We start from the raw sequence: 19,622 nt of genomic DNA, 5'->3' as shown, positions 1-19,622 counted from the left end.
TTTAAAATGAAGCAATCCATTTCCAGAGATATCTTCCTTTAGTATGCCACAAAAATGAAATCTCTAAAGGAACTTCGAGATCATGTACTACAATTCTCTCATTTTTCTCATATTTAAAAAACAAAAACAAAGAACTGAGGTCTTTGAGAGGTCAAGTACTCTGAACAAGGTCAAACAGTTAGTGGAAGTCTCCAGGGTTCATCTACTACAAACTTTAGAGTTTTATCCTCTTCATTTTACAGAAGAAAAACAAAGGTCAGTGAAATGAAGGGACCATCTAAAGTTCACACAGCTAGTTAGGTAGTTCTGTTGCCTTCATTGCCACATATACAAAAAGAAACTGCCTTGGGGCGGCTAGGTGGCGGTGGATAAAGCACCGGCCCTGGATTCAGGAGTACCTGAGTTCAAATCCGGCCTCAGACACTTGACACTTACTAGCTGTGTGACCCTGGGCAAGTCACTTAACCCCCATTGCCCCGACAAAAAAAAAAAAAAAAGAAATTGCCTTGGTAAACTGCTTAATCCCAAATTTAAAACTCCCTAAATTAATCAAACCTCTAGTGTCCAAACTGACTATCCTATTCTGAGAGCCTCAAAATCCCAACAAAATTACTCACACTAAACTGTTCTGTGTCTATCCAATCCTTTAACCTCTCAAACCCTCCTGAAATTTTAAATCTATAAAAGAAACAGAAGAAACTTTAAAGTTACACAAAATGTGTTTATCCTTCATTTGTAGCAATGGTTACTTAATATGTCTCTTTCTACTTTCACTTACTTCTGATAAGTAAATTCTCTGAAAATGGAATTTTACATTCTTCCTTCAACTCCTACTTGTTCTTTATAAATAAACATGTACATTTAAGTATCATCTGAGTTGGATTTTATTTAAAGTAAAAAAAATTCATCAAGATAGACATTAATGCACATAATTCATGTTATGCAAGTCAGTGTGCCCTAAAACTGCCAAAAGAATTTGGTCAAAGTTGCAAAACTCTATTGAAAAATAAGTAAAATGAAGAACATGGTTTAATATATGAAATCTATATTTCCTCAATATATATTGCGGAATATTTGCTTAAATGGCAAGTTTTCTTCTGAATCAATGTAACATTACTAAGTGAACAATTCATTCCATTTTTATCAACACAACCAAGTAATAATTTACCTTATGACTTATATTTCATTCATGACTGAATCATATCTACCTTATGATTTATTTTTTATTCTTCCACAAAGATCCTTTACTAGTTAATTTCACACCTAAAATAGCTACAGTGTAGCAATCTCTCCCCCTCCCAAACTGAAAAAGCTTCAGCTGTATAGACTGGGCAATATATTATGTCTGTTGCATCCTGACAATCAAAGAAAACCAGCAGTTTAAGCGAAATGATCAGATTTTCGCAGGGACAGCAGCAAACAGTTCACCAACAAATAAGGATGCGATAATCTGCTTCAATAGAATGATTGCCCAACTGAAAAAATTCATTGAATTTTAAGTATAGGTTCAAACTGGCAGAATTTGCAAATAAGATAACAAGGTTAATATTAGTTAAAGCTTCCTAATGATAAGAGCAATCCAGAAGTGTGACCCTTGGCAAGTCGATAAATCTCTCTATATTTCTATATCTATATGTATATCTCAGAGCACTTATCTACCAAGTAATAAGTAAATGAAGTATTTCCCTCAACAGATGAGTTCCTCCACCTTAAACTGACAAAATCTCAGATCATTCTAGTATTCTGGTTTTCCAGTAGGAAAAAGGACAGTATGAATTAGAAAAAGAACCTGATAGGAAAGCCATAGTAGGTGTGGTACTACAAATTCCTGCATAGGCCAAAACCAGTATTGAAGGAAGGATGTAGTACTTAGACTCTTAACTTCAGGGTTCAATATAAGATTTTTTGATGTGAATGTTGGTGTAAGCAAAATAAAGGAAGCCATTTTAAAAGGGATTTACATTTAGGGAATATCTATCCAGCACTAACAGAAGGGGCCCTTAACAAAGACATTCCTCCCTTAAAGTACCTTCCTTGTGCTGATTCATTACATTTTGGCCTTCATATGGTTTCCCAATTGACCTTCCTACTAATGATATATCCCTCTTTGTAAATTAACTTTCTGACCTAAACTAGTTCTAGATGAATATGGGATGTCTGAGTCAATTTTCCCAAGGCTTGATTATCCTAAATATAGTGTCTGACTAAATATGTTAGGACCATGGAGTAGCTAGGTGGTGCCATGGATAGAGTGCTGGACCTGGAGTCAGGAAGACTCATCTTCATGAGTTGAAATCTGGACTCAGACAGTTATTAGTTCAGTGACCCTAGGCAGGTCACTTAACTTTGCTTGCCTCAGTTCCTCATCTATAAAATGAGCTGGAGAAGAAAATGTCAACTACTCCCATATCTCTGCCAAGAAAACCCCAAATGAAGTCATGAAGAGTCAGACACTAGTGAAAAAAGACTGAAAAATAAATATGCGAGGGTCGCAGGATCACACATTTAAAAGTAAAAGAGACCTTGGAGACTATCTAATGCAACTCCCTCATTTTTTAGATGAAGCAATAACTCCAGATTCAAAAAGATTTACCTAAGGTCACAAAGAAAATGAATTTCAGAGGCAGGGTTTGAACCAAGGATTTCTAACTCCCAAACCACTAGTTTTTCTACAGTACTATGTAAGAGAGTTGTTGTTGTTTGTCCTTCATTCTCCAAGAGTACTATGACATCAGGGTGATGTCATGGCTTGTACTGAACCGGATTCAAGTGAGAGAGGTCTGTGCAAGGTCACCAATCTCACTCCTCCAGAGCCATCTGGGTCCAGTGGCAAGATATACATCAGGATCACTGGAGATGGCCCTGGATGCTTTAAGGCAATTGGGGTTAAGTGACTTGCCCAGGGTCACACAGCTAGTAAGTGTCTGAGGTTGATGTAGGAGGCAAAAAAAGGAGTTAACAGAAAAACCTAAGACCCAAGCTTTGATTCAGAAATGAGCTCTAAGAGGGATCCAGACCTAGTTAATGGCTAACTTACAAGTCAGGATGCTAAGTTCTCTTACCCACATAAATCAGTACCCATAACAGGAACATAAGGAGGCAGGCCATGAAGACCTTAGACTATAACAAGGATATACTAACAGGGTACAGAAATTCTAGTGAAAAATGAAGATATTTTGAAACTAGCCATGGGAATCAGAAAGAGACATGCACAAAAAAGGCCAAATTTGTCCCCAGATTCACCTTATGATGTGTAAACCCCAAAAACACACCTCCATGGAAAAAGGTACTCACCTCCTGGGTTGGCTTAGGACCCCAGGAACTCCAAATTAAGATAAGCCCTTCCCTATACCTCCCTAAAGTGGAGATTATTATAATGAGAAGGACAGGCCCTCCTCTGTACCTCCCTAAGGTGAAGGTTATTATAATGAGACTGATAATCAATTTATCCATATTATAAATATAACTTTCTATCTTTCCTTATTTGAGAGATACCTTTCCACTATTCTGGTTCTCTCCCTGTGGTCACCCGCAGTATTGCAATAAAACTTGGGAAACTGAGTCACTGAGTCTTGTAATTCTTTTGAGTGCCTCACAATCAATTTGACCCTAATTCCATCCCACATCAAGGTCACATTTGAATCCATGTCCTCGACTCCAGGGCCAGCGATCTACCCACTGTGCCACCTAGCTGCCCATATAAGAGTAGAAAAAGATGACTAGAGTGTAAATCTGGGTAACTGAGAATGTAGTATAATAGCAAACATTCATATAGGGCTTTTCAGTTTTCAGAGCACTTTCTTCCCTTTGTAGCATTATCATTTACATATGTGGAAACTGAGCCTCAGAGAGACTGTATCTTGCTCCAAGTAAGTCTATGTCCAGTGCTTTTTCTGCCTCTTCATGTTCCCCCTCTGGAAAACCTAACAAGGAAAATTCAGACAAACTGTAAACGAAGAGTTAAAGCTGAAAAGGGAACTCATCTATTACAACCCCCTTTACTCTAAAAAAAGAGGAAGTTGAGGCTCAGAGGCATCAAATGACCAACCTAGAGACAAGGGGTAGCGAAAATACTGGCATATGAACCCCAGTCCTTTGATACCAAACTCAGAATTATTTCCACAGGACAGCGAAAATATGGAAAAAGAAGGTAATAAAAGACAGCTGAGGTTATGAACCAAGGTGACTAAGAGAATGGTGGTATAACTGACCAAAAGAGGGACTTCATACAGGGGAACCCTGAATTTTACTTAAAAATAATTCTCAAGCATCAACTCCTTATAAATAGGTACATTATAAAAAGTATATGTAAAAGAAACAATATTTCAATGGGATCTACGTAATCAAATTTAATTAAAAACCAAGACTCTTCTTCATCCCTGACCACAAACAGGGAGGTGCTTTTTAGAAATGGAAGCTTCAACATTTTAAATTAAATGACTAGAAGATATTGGTTCCTCTACTGTAGGTAGTTTATAACTAGGCCAGCAGCAAATTACCTCAGAACTCAGTAGAGACAGTTCTTGCTTTACTGTCTGTCTGTGTCTGTCTCCCCCCATGTCTGCTCCTCCCCTCATCCCCCATTCTTCCTCTAGGTCAAGCCAGGCCCCCATGTGGTAGGTCTTGCTCATGTTTCTCTGTCCACAGCCCCACTAGTCCTTGAATGGTGTGAAGGCCCCAGCCTTCCCGCCACTGGGTACATGGCCAGCACCTTGCTTCCCTCTCTCCGTCCCTCCCCCACATCCATGGCAAATTTGAATTAGGTAAAAATCACTTTATGTAGAGGTTTGTGGAATGATCCACTACATTGTAAGGTTCCTGAAGGCACAGATGGCTTGCTGAATTGTTAGACTGAATTATTTTAGGTTAGACATTATTGTAATGCGGGGTGGGGGAGTTCTAGAGAAAATTCTGAATATTCTTTGTAGTGGCAGAAGTAATTAACCTAACTCGAATTAAGAAGTAGTTTTGTGCTTAATCCTCCTTAATTCTAGGGACAACATAAGAGATTATCCCCAATTTATCTCATTTGTACATAGTTGTTTTGCATGTTTTCTCCCCTCCCTCCCCTTAAACTCTGAACTCCTAAGGGCAGGGCCAGTGTTTTCCATTTCTTTGTATCCTCAGCACAGTGGGAGCATAATAAATGCTTGTGTTACATTCCTCAATTCAAATTCACAGAATTTGTACCAGTAAACAGGTATCCAGGTGGCTATTTTAACTTTATTCTGGACTGACATAAGCATTAAATTTTTAGTCTGTGTTCAATCAATTTCAGTTCTTTCTCTGGAGGTAGATAGTATGCTTCATCATTAGTCCTCTGGGATTATCTTGGATCACTGTTAAATCACTCATAGTTCTTCACCGAATAATATTGCTATCATGGTACACAATGTAGAACAAAGCTTCTTCTTCTCTTTTTTTTAAATTTTTGTGGGGCAATGAGGGTTAAGTGACTTGCCCAAGGTCACACAGCTAGTGTTAAGTGTTTGAGGCTGAATTTGAACTCAGGTCCTCCTGAATCCAAGGCCAGTGCTTTATCCACTGAGCTACCTAGCTGCCCCCTAGAACAAAGCTTCTTAAACTGGGTTGTAACCCATATGGGGTCAACTAACTAAATGTGGGGGTAGTGAAAAATTTGGCAACAGTAAAAGATTATGTATATCTATATACCTATATACTTGGGGTCACGTAAACATTTCTCTGGCAAGTAGAAAAACTTTAAGAAGCCCTGCTTTAGAATACTGGTTGTACCTTCTCTTCTACTACAAGTCACACTAGTCCAGGAGGGGGAGTCAGAATACTCTTGCTCTCTACCCTCACTTCAGATTCTCCCTTTGTTTCTTCCACTAGATAACCTTCCCTCTCTTGAAGTCCACAAATTAAAATTTTCCACCCAATCAAAATTATGAGATTGATCAAAGTCATTCTACTTCCATTCTCAAGTTCATCACTTGCTTTGCCATCTTGATCTCTTCTCAAACTCTTTCCTGACTTATACTAGGGGATTTTAATATGCATGTAGAAGTTCCCTAACTTTCTATTTCCTCAATCTCCTTCATTCCTCCTTATCCACATAAAGGTATAGGTCACACACTAGATCTTGCCATTACCCATCTTCCACTCATGCATGCTCCTACTTCACTTACCTCCCTCTCCAACTTCAACCAAGAGTTAGCCGTATGAACTCTATACTGTCCTCTGTTCTTGAATCCCCTCCCTCTTGTTCTACTGTTGCTTTTCTCTTCCCAAACCTCGGCCCTGTATTTCTCCCAATGAATTTCTTGTACCTTCTCTACTGCTACTTGTAAGCTGTTGAATGGAAGCTGGAGATCCCACAACCAAGCTGATTAGATACTGGGTTTATTAAAAATTCATGTTATCCAAATACAACTGGACCTTCACTATTTTAAGGTAGTCTTTTTACTTCTTCCTAACTGATGCTCTTTATCATTTCCCACAGAAGTGATTCCAAACTTCTTCCCTACTAAAGCCCTTTCTTTATACTTCCTCCCTTTCTTAACTCAGAGCTGGGGCTCTTACCTCTTACTTTGAAGGGAAAAAAAAAAAAGGCATTCAACATGAGCTTCTGGTTCACCTCAAAATCCCCTGATATCACCTCCCACTCTCCATTTTCTTTATTCTGTCAGAGAGGTGATCCTTCTCCTTGCAAAGGTCAATCAATCCCTTCATGTAAACACTTGATCCCAACTCATCCCATCTTCTTCATAAGGTTGTATCTTCAATCATGGCCCCCTTAATCTCTATCAACTGCATTCAAACTTTCCCAAATCTCCCCTATCCTTAAAAGCACTCACTGAAGGGAAGCTAGGTGACACAGTAGATAGAGTACTGATCCTGGAATCAGGAAGACCTGAATTCAAATCAGGCCTCAGACACTTGACACTTACTAGTTGTGTGACCCTGGGCAAGTCACTTAACCCAATTGCCTTGCAAAAAAACAAAACAACAACAACAACAACAACAACAAACCCCCATTCACCAGACTATACCATCCCCTCAAACTGTAGTACAATATTTCTCCTCTCTTTCTTAGTCAAATTCATCTTTAAAACTATCTATAAGATTTCAGAGGGGCCAGCTAGGTGGTGCAGTGGATAAAGTACCAGCCCTGGATTCAAAACTTAGAAGCTAAGTGACTTGCCTGGGATGCCACAGCCAGTTATTCATCAGAAGCAGGACTTGATGCCAAACCATGCTAATTACAAGGATGGTTTCACTATACACTTCACCAAGCTGCCTCTCATGCTCTTTTAGTAAAGGACTAAAGACTGATCTCTTATTTCTCCTTCAATTAAAATTAATTTTTATAACTTTTATCCTAGATCTGATCACTAGATATTCAGACATAAAATGTTGCTTCTCTGTACAACTCAAAGAGGCTAACCATAATACAATAACAGGTGAATAGGCTAAGCATAAAGCTGAATTTCTAAGTCATTCAAACTAATTCCAAACAGGCAAAGAAATTTTCATATACAATAGACCTGCATGTAAAGCAAGGCATCAAATCAATCAGATATACATGCTTTGGAAGTTACAAAACATACCAATAATAAATTCAAATTTTTTATCTTTTATACATACCTTGCCTTGTTGCATTGAACAATCAACACATCCTACTTGAATGTTTCCATGTTTAGCTCCAGGGATTATTTGTAACCTTTCAAAGTTACTTCCCAGTATTACAATATCACATCCAGAAGCATAAGCCTTTAAAAAACAAAACACAACCACAAAAAGAACCTTAATATGTCATATATTACTTCAAATTACTAATCAAAAAATAACTGAAAATTAAAACAGCTTTTAGGTTCACCTTCATGGTCAGCAAATTGACAAAGATAAGAAAATCTGGGAATAGTCAATGATGGATGGATTATGGAAAGAAAAGCCCATTATTACATTGTTGGTGAAGCTGTGAATTGATCCAACCAGTCTGGAAAGTAATTTAGAATTATGATAAGCAAAATGAAAAAATGACTAAGCTGTCCATACCCTTTGGCCCAGAGGTCCTATTGCTAAGTATCTATCCCAAGAAGGTCAATGACAAAACAAGAAACAAACAAAAAGAAATGGCCCATAAACACCAAAACATTTATAGTAGCATTTTTTGTTTGAACTTCCATCAAAGAACTGGAAAAAATTGGGCAATGGCAAAACAAATAGTGGTAAATAAATGTAAAGGAATGTAACTGCTTTAAGAAATGATGAATGTTATGAATACAGAGAAACATGGGAAGATGTACACGAACTGATGAAAAGCAAAGATGGCAGAAATAGGAAAACAGTGAACACAATGTCCATAGAATGTAAATGGAAAGAACAACAAATAAATTGAAACTGAAATCTGTGAAGTTATAATGCTCATGCTTAGGCCTCCCAAAAAAGGATATAAGAATGTAAAATATAAGAATTCTTCTTGGGGGCAGCTAGGTGGCGCAGTGGATAAAGCACGGGCCCTGGATTCAAATCTGACCTCAGACACTTGACACTTAGTAGCTGTGTGACCCTGGGCAAGTCACTTAGCCCTCATTGCCCCTCAAAAAAAAAGAATTCTTCTTGGAAGATGTGGGGAAATTATGGGTATGGGACAATAAAAAAAAAAAAGAGTTGGTTTGTTTTGTTGAACTGCATTCTATGCACAAGGGACACAGTCAATGGGACAAAAGAGATAGGAAATCTCAGTGTTATAAAGGCAAAAGGTAGCAAGAAAAATCTATTAAAAAATTTAAAAATACTAACTGTAAAAAAAAAAAAAGAGAGAGAGAGAATTTGCCCAGGGGACTAACCCTTGAATCACTGTAAGTTTCTACTAAAGTAAGATTTAAAAGACCCATAGCATAAATAGTATTCACTCAGGCTAGATGAACACACTGTTACTGAATAAATTAACATAATTGAACAACCACATTTCTGCATAGGAACTATATTTCTGTAGAATTTCCTTCCCATCCTATTGTCATGTAATTTTTTTTTTTGGTGAAACAATTGGGGTTAAGTGACTTGCCCAAGGTCACACAGCCAGTAAGTGTCAAAGTGTCAAGTGTCTGAGGCCACATTTGAACTCAGGTCCTCCTGAATCCAGGGCTGGTGCTCTATCCACTGCGCCACCTGGCTGCCTCAGTCATGTAATTTTTTTTTTTTTTGGAGTGAGGCAGTTGGGGTTAAGTGACTTGCCCAGGGTCACACAGCTAGTAAGTGTTAAGTGTCTGAGGCCGGATTTGAACTCAGGTCCTCTTGAATCCAGGGCTGGTGCTCTATCCACTGCGCCACCTAGCTGCCCCCAGTCATGTAATTTTTAAAAAATAAAATGTTATACATGGTCTTCACCTCACATTTCATTCTAATCTCAAAAGCTTGAACTACTTGAACTGGCCCAAGCAGTCCTGTTTCATAAACATATGGGATCAGTGTACAAGTAGAGAGGGTTGGGTTGGCCTTAGTGAAGAAAAGGATTACCTTTTCAACAACTGGAATAAAGGAGGAGGTGATGTCAAGGCATTCTGAGATATACAGAAAGATAGAAGAAAGAACTCAGGTGAATAGTCCATATTTTCTCATTAAAGGCAAAGACTTCTGCTTGAAGTTTGGAACAACAGTTAGGGAAAAGGAAGGATTTGATTCCTTTAATGAGGTCCTTGTTGAGATTAGATAACAAATTTGTACCGGTCCCAATTAGCCAGGTTATGACTTTATCCAGCATCATTCAAGCATTTCTATTTCCATAATAGCTTCCTCTTCTCTCCATTCATATAGCTACCACCCTAGTCCAGGCCCTTATCACATTTCACCTTGAATACTCCAATAGCTGTCTAACTGGTATCTTCACCACATGTCTTTCAGCACTCTAAAGTCTAATTTCATCCATCTTCTGCACAAGATATGAAAGTGAATTTTCCTAAAGCACAAATCTGACCATATCACACAACCCTCTCCCCAGAGTACTCAACCAATTCCTTATTACATTGAAGATCAAACAAAACCTCTTCTGAATTAAGGTTTTTTACAATGCTGGACCCATCCTCCCTTTCAAGATTATGTATTATTTCCTTCTATTGCTCTCTACAATCCAGTCAAAATGTCTTTTTTCCTGTTTTTCCCAAAGACGCTATCTCTTGTTTCCAGTGCATGTATAACCTTATCACTAATACTACTCAGATTCCAAGGAACCCCTACTGCTAGGATTGTGTAAAAGCTCCCTTTTTTTGGGCATTTAAAGTTCTTCAAACCCTGGCTTGATACTACCTTCCCAACCTTATTATACAATACCCCCCCATTCCAGTTGCTATTGCCTTTCCCACTAAAGTAACCTTTTATCTATTTTATGTGTTTTTAAAAATATATATCTGTATATGGCACATCCTCCCTCCCCCTTAGAATGTAAACTCCTTGAAGGCAGAGACTTTTGTCTTTGTATCTAGAACAGTGCCAAGCAACACAGTAACTGCTTAATAAATGGTTGGTGAGGGGGCAGCTAGGTGGCACAGTGGATAAGGCATTGGCCCTGGATTCAGGAGAACCTGAGTTCAAATCCTGCCTCAGACACTTTACACGTTCTAGTGAATGATTGCTTTTTGTTGTTTGTTTTTTGGGGTTTTTTTGGCGGTGCAATGGGGGTTAAGTGACTTGCCCAGGGTCACACAGCTAGTAAGTTTCAAGTGTCTGAGGCTGGATTTGAACTCAGGTACTCCTGAATCCAGGGCCAGCGCTTTAACCACTGCGCCATCTAGCTGGCCCTGAATGATTGCTTTTTAAAAGGAAATTTCCTTTCAATATTCACTAATCAAATACAAGTATAATGACAAAAACAACATATCAACTTTAACTTCATTTTATTATATTTGATTTTTCATTTACCTTTGTTATTTTGGTGAAATTCTTCTCTGTAAATCATTACTATAAGTAAGTTTCCTGTAGTTACTATTCAAGTTACCTCGAAGTGACTTTAAAAATTATTCTTCAATGGGACAAAAATAAAGCAGGTCTAAAACTGAGGTAGAGGTTATCTCAAAACTACACCTACAAATTAGCACCTTCCTTTATGGTTTAATCTAACCAATAACTGGAAATCATTTATCAAAGGTTTAGTATTCTAAGGCACAGTACAAGCACTCAGGCAGAGAGAGAAAGGCACAGAAGGTTCCTTCTCTCAAAGAGCATTCATTTTAATGGGGGAAAACAACAATAAAAGATAGCAGGTACATACAAGATACAAACAGAGCTCTAGGAGCTAGAAAAGTCAAGAAAAGCCTCATGCACAATATGGGATAATTTAACTGAGCCTTCAAGGAAGCCATGAAAACTGAGAAGAGATAAAGAAGAGCATTCCAGGCATGGAAGAAAGGCACAGAGACAGAAGATGGAGGGTTATGTGCTGGGAACAGCAAATAGATCAATGTAGCTAGAAGGGAGGGTGAATAGAGGGGTGTAAAGTCAAATCAGCAAGCATTTATTCAGCATCTACTACATGCACAATGATAAAATAAAGGCAAAAATAGCCTTCAAGGAATGTACAATATAATGGGAGAGACAATGTATAAACAAGATATATAAAGAATAACTAGGAGATCATCTCAAAAGCAAAGAATTAACATTAAGACAGGGAAAGGTTTCTTGCAGGAGACAGAATTTTTGCTAGGTCTTGAAAGAAACAAAGAAGGCCAGAAGGGAGAGCCTTCTAGAGATGGGAGATAGTCAGTGAATATGCACAGTTAGGAGATGGGATGTCTTGTTCCAGGAACAACAGGAAGGCCAGAATCACAAGATAGAGTATTATAAGAATGGAATGGTAGGAAGGACCTGACTGCGAAGAGCTTTAAATCTGTTTTTGATAATTTTAGCTATAATTGTGTTTTTTTAATATTTTAAAATATTAATTGCCACTGCATCAGTTTTGGCAGTAAGCATATTATTATTTTATTAATATATCAGTAAAGGATTGACTGCATGTTTTGGTAACTTCTCATGATTGCAGGTAACCTCTCATGGTTGCAGGCCATCAGATCTATGGTGTCTTTGTTTTTTTTGTTTCTTTTTGTTTGTTAAATTTTTTTGTCTGGGGGGCGGGGAATGAGGGTTAAGTGACTTGCCTAAGGTCACACAGCTAGTAAGTGTCAAGTGTCTGAGACCAAATTGAACTCAGGTCCTCCTGAATCCAGGGCCGGTGCTTTATCCACTGCACCACCTAACTGCCCCTAGACCTATGTATGCTGTCTTTAGACAAAGGGCCAAGCACCAGCCAAGAGAGAGGCCAAGCAGCAGCTGAGAACTTGTGGCCTCTTCCAATTTTTATTCTCTTTTAATAGAGGTGGGTCATTATACATTGAAGAGAACTAAGCAAAAAGGTCATATTTTTTTTTTTTTTTTGCAGGCAATAGGGGTTAAGTGACTTGCCCAGGGTCACACAGCTAGTAAGTGTCGAGTGTCTGAGGCCGGATTTGAACTCAGGTACTCCTGAATTCAGGGCCGGTGCTTTAACCACTGCGCCATCTAGCTGCCCCCAAAAGGTCATATTTTATCAAGCTGTGTGCTGGAGTAGAAAGATGAGTTCAGAAGACCTGGGTTTCAAAGTCTAACCTCTGACCTTTGTGACCTGTGTGATGTTGAGGTAAAGTCATTTTTCTTCCCTGGCCTCTGCTAATAAAATGATAGAGTTGGATGGTCTTTAAGGTTTCATTACAGCTATATATCTATAAAACTTGTTTGTTCTACTATTTTATAAATGAATTTCAATATAATTGGCTTCCCTGTAATCCTAAGTATTTCATATCTTTAAAAACATTATTCTGAGAAGGCATCTATAGGCTTCAGATTGTCAAAGGAGTCCATGACCACGAATAAAACCAACCCTTAAAATGAACAGATGGATAGGTAATTCAAACAAAAAAGACAGACAAAGCACACCATTATTAGGTGTATGAATCTACAAATCTATTGAATATTTGGGACAATCCTTTTTGTACATAATCACAAATATTTATTGTAATAATGATGCATATTTAATAACTAAACCTTTGTTCACTTTAAAATAAACTAATTAAAACACTGTCAGGCTCTGCTGTTGGAACAAAAGATACTTAACACTCAATGCTGATCTCATGTCCCATGAATTCAGGTTAATACATTACCTATTCGATAAACTTTATTTTACTCATTAGAAAATGCAAAGACTTACATTATATCTAAGCTGATAAACAATAAAAACCTTCTCCACAGGACCTCCTCCCTCAACCAGGGAGCCCCAGACTTACAGTACTAACCTGAGTTGAAGTCAACCTTCTACCTGAAATTTTCTCTATTTAATCTAAAAAATGAATAACCTTCATGAACACACTATTACTTGATTGATTCATTAAATTTTTAAATTTTATGTAAATATAGATATGTAATATACTAAAAATTTAAAAATTATTTATAGGTTACATATTTCTAAAATAATCCATGACAATATTTTGCATATTTCCCCTGTCTTATTGTACAGTGCTCAAAAATATTAAGCACTTCACAGGATCAAAGATCTAGAGCTGTATTTTTTACAGTTCAGGAAACTGAAACCCAGGAAAATCAAATGACTTGTCCACAGTCACACAGGTAGCACATGTCAGAGGCTGAATTTGAATCCAGGTCCTCTGATTCTAGGACTAATGCTTTTTTTCTTCACTGCTATGTCAGAATTAGCAACAAACTTCTATATTTTATTTAGCTCCATCTAAGAAATAAAACATTTCAAAGCTCCAAATGGTGTAAGAGCTTTTATATGCTCTATGATCAAAAGAGCTACAACACTAGAAGTTGTTTAAAACTAAATTAACTAATTATCTAACATATACATGGGAATAATTTTTTCCCCAGAAGTTACAGATAAGGAAAGTGAGGTCCAGAGAAGTTAAATGACTTGCCTAAAGTCTCACAGGTAGTTGACATCAGAGCTGGGATTTGAATCCAGTTCCTCTGACTTCAAATCCCAGATTCTACTAAGGACATTTTACATTAATTAACAAATATTTTCTAGCACACATTATGCAACTAGCCATGAGCAGAAATGTTGGAAATGAACATTTCAATCAAATATAGTATTAATCAGCTTTGTCAGTGTTCCTTCATAAGAATGAGAATCTTAAAGGTGAATAATGGTTGACCCAGGTTACTTGTCCCATTTCTTCCATTTATTAAGTGATTGTGAGCAAATCACTTAATCTCTCTCAACCTCAGTTTCTCTTATCTGTAAAATGATGAGGATAATAGCTGCTGTATCTCTTTTACAAGGTTGTCACAAGGAAAGAGTTTTTCGTAAACTTACAAGTGCTGAATAAATATGAGACTATTAAAAACAAGAGAGCATATTTAGAGCTAATCATAGCTACCTATGTATTTCTGGTAGTAAACACATTACAAGAATTACTTAGAAACTGGTACATTTTGGGAAACTTTCATGGAGATTACATTGTTATTTCAAGTTAAATGAGGTATTAGCATGGAATGAAATCAAAGCAAATACTTTATGCTGCAGGTAAGGTTTCTTGGGGAAAATTATTAGAAGGAAGCCCTCAAAACATCAGAAAAACACTAAAATTAGTAAGAATTCAAATCCTAGTAACTAGGTTCCAGGGTTTACATCAATAACTCATATGGCTAAATTTTTATTTACTGACCAATCACTTTGGGATATTTTAAAAATTATGTTTCAAGAACTTTATCCAGAAAAATAACAAACAAAATGAAATGTTCCAAACCTACTTCAGTTAGTTAGAAATATTCCCTAGTAACAACTATAAAAATATCCAAATTTATCTATAGTTGGGTAGTGTACGAAATTCATTAATTGAATTAAGTATTTATTATGAGCCTATTATGAGCTAGCATTTATATGACTAGCTTTGAGGTTTACAAAGAACTGTATATCTTATCTCATTTGATCTAGAATATACAGAGCACTGTGCAAATGTGCTGAGAATAAAAAGACAAGACAAGGTTTTTTTTAGGGGGAGATGAAGGAGTATGATTCAGGTTGGGGGACAGTTATGAGAATGCAGAGATGAGAGGTAGAGTATCTGATTCAGGGGACAGCTACTAGTCCAATTTATCTGGAGTTCATGAAGGGGAATAAAATGAGGCTGAAAAGGCTAATAGTCACCAAATTTAAGGGCACCTAGGTGGTGAAGTGGATAAGTACTGGGTCTGAAGTAAGATGATCTTTATAAGTTCAAATCTGGCCCTCAGACACTAGCTATGTGACCCCTAAGTCATTCAACCCTTTTTGCCTCAATTCCTCATCTGTAAAATGAGGTGGGGGCAGCTAGGTGGCGCAGTGGATAAAGCACTGGCCCTGGCGTCAGGAGGAGCTGCACTTGACACTTACTAGCTATGTGACCCTGGGCAAGTCACTTAACCCTCACTGCCCCCCCCCCCAATTTTTTTTTTAATTTTAAAAAATAAAATGAGCTGGAGAAGAAAATGGCAAACCACTCCACTTTATAGTCATTCTGACTCCTTGGATTTTTTCCCCCAGATATCCTTAAGGTAAGGATGAATTCCTCTAGGAGGATTAGATTGTAAAATCCTTGAGGGAAGGGACTGTCTTTCGCCTTTTTTTATATCACAAATATTAACATAGTACCTTGCATATGAATAAATGTTTTAATAAATGCTCAGTGTTTATTGATGTTAAAATGTCTTAATAAATGTTTATTGATTGATAAGAATTTACACAAGCTGTGATTCTACTAATAATGCTGGAATTGAAGTTTATATACGATCATTTTTTTTTTTCTTAGCTGACACCATCTGGGAATGAGGTGATGAGGATATGTATATTTCCCAGCTAAATGAAGCTAGACAATTGAAACACTACACCATGTAAAAAGTTTTCTTCTTAATGGAAATATTTCAAAAACAAAATTTCATCAACCTAGTTTCCTGGTTTAGTAAATTAAGAATATTCAACACTTCCACTTTCTTGACTCTCACCAGTTCTTAAACCCTTGCAATCTGGCCTCCAATTACAACACTTTTTCAAAATCATCAATGTGGGGCAGCTAGGTGGCACAGTGGATAGAGCATTGGCCCTGGATTCAGGAGGACATGAGTTCAAATCCGACCTCAGCTAATTAACACTTACTAGCTGTGTGACTCTGGGCAAGTCACTTAACCCCAATTGCCTCACCAAAAAAAAAAATCATCAATGATCTGCTAATTCTAGCAGCTTTTAAATTCTGTCCTCTTTGACTTCTGCAATTTCTGACACAATCCATTATCCCCTAATATGTTCCCTGGCTCCCAAGACACTGGTTTCTCTTAATTTTCCTCTTATTCCTCCAACTGGCCTTTTCTTGGTGTCCTTCATTGAATCATCTTTACTTTCTTCCCACTAAATATAGGCTGTCAGTATCTTCACTTCCTCCTCAGGCAATCACCACAGTTCATGATTATCTCTATGCAAATACCTTTCAAAATCTATACATCTAACACAAAGCTATCTCCTGAATTCCAATCCTGTATTATCAGAACTCCAATTACCCAGGTTTACACCTTAGAATCATTCTTCCCCCTGCCCTCTTTTTCAGCCTCCATATCTAATCAGCTGCCAAGTTTTGTTTGAACTGTGGCCAAACATTTCTCATAGCTATCCCTTCTCTCTATTTACACAAGCCCTTCAGGGTCTCTGCTCACCTCCTACCAAGACTACTGCTATAGTCTAGTTGGTCTCCCTGTACCAGCCTTATCCTTCTCTAAACTATGTTCCACAGATGTCAAATAATTGTTTGATATTTGTATTTTTTTAAGAAAAAAGTTTGTTACCCCAAGGCATCAAGCAGTGGGAGTGGGGCTGCCACACAAAATGTCAGGAAGATGTAGCGGGGCCAGTCTCAGAATTTCAATTTGGAGTAAAACAATTTATATATGAGGGTAAGACAATCCTGATTGGTAGACCTTTTAATGAGGAGGTGGGATTAGTGTCTCCTAGCTACTCAACATAGCATCACTGGGAGATGGAATTAGTGCTAAAGGGATGGATGGTATTAACCCTTAAATGATGAGAGCAGTCTACAGAGATGGGATTAGTTCTAAAATGACCCAAAAAAGATGAGCAAGGTGACATGGGAGTCACTCAGACTGATTCTGTCCCAATGTCTGACTGTATAATCTCCTTTTGTGCTAACCATGCTCATGGTGCAGCACCACAATCAGACTAAATAGTTCTTCAATCCTCAACTGCATCATCCTAATCTCTGCTGTTTATGCCAAATCAATTTGAATAAGCATTAGTGGCTACAAACCAGGCAACTTAAATTTGCAAAAGGAAACAAGTGCATTGTGGCCACGAGTATTACAAAAATCATAATCCCATGTTTCCTTCAATGTCATAAACATTGAACACAAACTTGAACAGTCATAATCTCATAACTGTTGAAGAGACAAAGCATTGTTAGACAGGCCTTATAGATTAAACCACTTGGAGGACTCGCCATGTACTAATTTAAGAAGGGAGATTTACATATTATGAAAGTCACCTAGAAAACTTAAATATCTGACCTTATTATCCTTCTAGTCAAAAATACTCGATGGTTTCCAATTGTTTCTGAGATAAAATGCAAACTCCTCAGTCTTACATTTAAAACCATCTACAATCTGGCTCCACCTACTTTTCCAATATAATGTCACAATTACTCTCCTTCTCATATTCACTAGACCCATCATCATACAGGTTACTGGTTTGTTGTTGTTCATCCTTCATTTTCAAATAGGACCAATGACATCATGGATGATGTCTTGACTTGAATGTGAATTGAATTTAAAAGAGGAAAAATTGCACTCTCAGGGTCATCAAAGTTCAGTGACAAGACAAAAGTCTGAATGTCTGGCAATGGCCTGGGATGCAGTGGATAATCATAATGTCTTCACCTCTGAGGTCTGACTACACTCCCAGCACTCCACATTGCCTACTTTAGTCTCCTTCATAGCTACTGGAACAAACTGTTCTCATATGCCCATTCTACCAGGGGAATTCTTCACATGCTTGGAGTAGACATATCCCTAACTCCCTGATGAGTTTGAGGTCTATGGGTTACCCTCAGCCTGGTCTGGCCCATCTGCTGAGATGGTTTTAGCAGAATGTGGTCTGCAAAGGAGCAAATGTATATGTGGAGGAAATTCATGCTATAGACAACAAAATGCCATTGGCACTGAGGGATCAACATACATGGTATCTGGAGAATAGGAAGATAGCCAAGACTGGAAAAACTATCAGACCTTATTGATAACAAAAAAAGTCAACCAAGAAAATATCAAAGACTACTCTCCTATTTATACAAATGTCTTTTCCCTGTAGGTAATTTTTAATGGAAAAGTTCTAAGGTTCAGGAGATACCATAGGAGGGGATTTAGTAGGAAGTGACTAATGTGAAAATAAAGTATATCAATGCAAACAATTTTTCATCTACAAGATGCTCCATATCAGCCTAGCTCAACCTAATATGGATAGCATTCTACTGCCTTGGTGATCAAATCAGCTTTAGATAGGTCAAATTATCATCTTTAAACTGATGAAGAAGATGAAGATGAAGATAAGATATATCTCCAGTCATAATCTTTCCCCTGAAACCCAGTTCAACATTAACAATTGCAAGATGTACATTTTTACATCAATGTCCCATCTGTATTTCCAAAAGAATGTTTCTAAAATGGAATTAAAGTTTCCTCCAAAACCCATCCCTCTTCTAATCTTCTTTATCTTTGTTGAGTCTCTATCATTTTAGTCACTAGGCTTTGCAACCTTGGAACCATCCTTGACTCTTCCATCTCCCTCATTCTGCAAATCCAAATCATTTGTCACCTCTTCTCAACCCTAATTCTACAATGTCTTTCTTATATCTTCTCTCTCCAACTCAGGTTCCACTTCCATGAGTCCCTTCTTGATCTGAGTTGCCAACACTTGCCCTCTTGAAATTACTTTGTATTGTTGTGTATATGTTATACAACCTCCCACCTTCACCTCTGGAGAGCAGAAATCTTGTGGTAGGTGCTTAATAAATGTTTGTCCAATTGAACTGAATTGCTGTGTCTTGTTTTGAAACACCAAAGTCGCCTACAAAAATAGAAATGGCTCAGTCAACTGCTCATAAATGCCTTTTGCATTTTCAATTACAATTAGGCCAGAGCATGAATAAATTCACACATGTGAGACTTAGCCAGATGTGTATAAATCAAAGTACTGCCAACACAAGCTTATATGGAGATCTTTTAATCTGTTCTGCACATCTTTTTTTTTTTTTTTGGCAGGCAATAGGGGTTAAGTGACTTGCCCAGGGTCACACAGCTAGTAAGTGTCAAGTGTCTGAGGCCGGATTTGAACTCAGGTCCTCCTGAATCCAGGGCTGGTGCTTTAACCACTGCGACATCTAGCTGCCCCTGTTCTGTACATCTTTGAAGGGCCATTACAAAGACATAAGAAAAAATGTAGGGATGACAGAACACTTTAGTATGGTTAGATCTACCCAAACATCCATGGAAGAACTTCCATGTTTGAAAATGTTAGAAAAAGTATTTTTGTGTATGGTTTCTCTGGCATAATTCATTCTGATTGGGATTGAGATGCTAAG

At 37.6% G+C, this 19,622-nt stretch overlaps 1 protein-coding gene across 1 annotated transcript in view; it reads right to left on the bottom strand.

The window, feature by feature from the left end:
• DMXL1 (Dmx like 1) overlaps nucleotides 1–19,622 on the bottom strand; it is a 162,586-nt gene that overhangs the window by 139,968 nt on the left and 2,996 nt on the right. The window contains 1 exon segment of the mRNA XM_043985159.1: nucleotides 7,609–7,734. Coding sequence (XP_043841094.1) covers nucleotides 7,609–7,734 — 126 coding nt within the window.

The sequence above is a fragment of the Dromiciops gliroides genome, chromosome 1, assembly GCF_019393635.1.
Source record: "Dromiciops gliroides isolate mDroGli1 chromosome 1, mDroGli1.pri, whole genome shotgun sequence".
In the NCBI taxonomy this organism is placed as follows: domain Eukaryota; kingdom Metazoa; phylum Chordata; class Mammalia; order Microbiotheria; family Microbiotheriidae; genus Dromiciops; species Dromiciops gliroides.
Note: the sequence above shows the minus strand (reverse complement) of the source record. Positions and strands in the feature narration are given on the sequence as shown.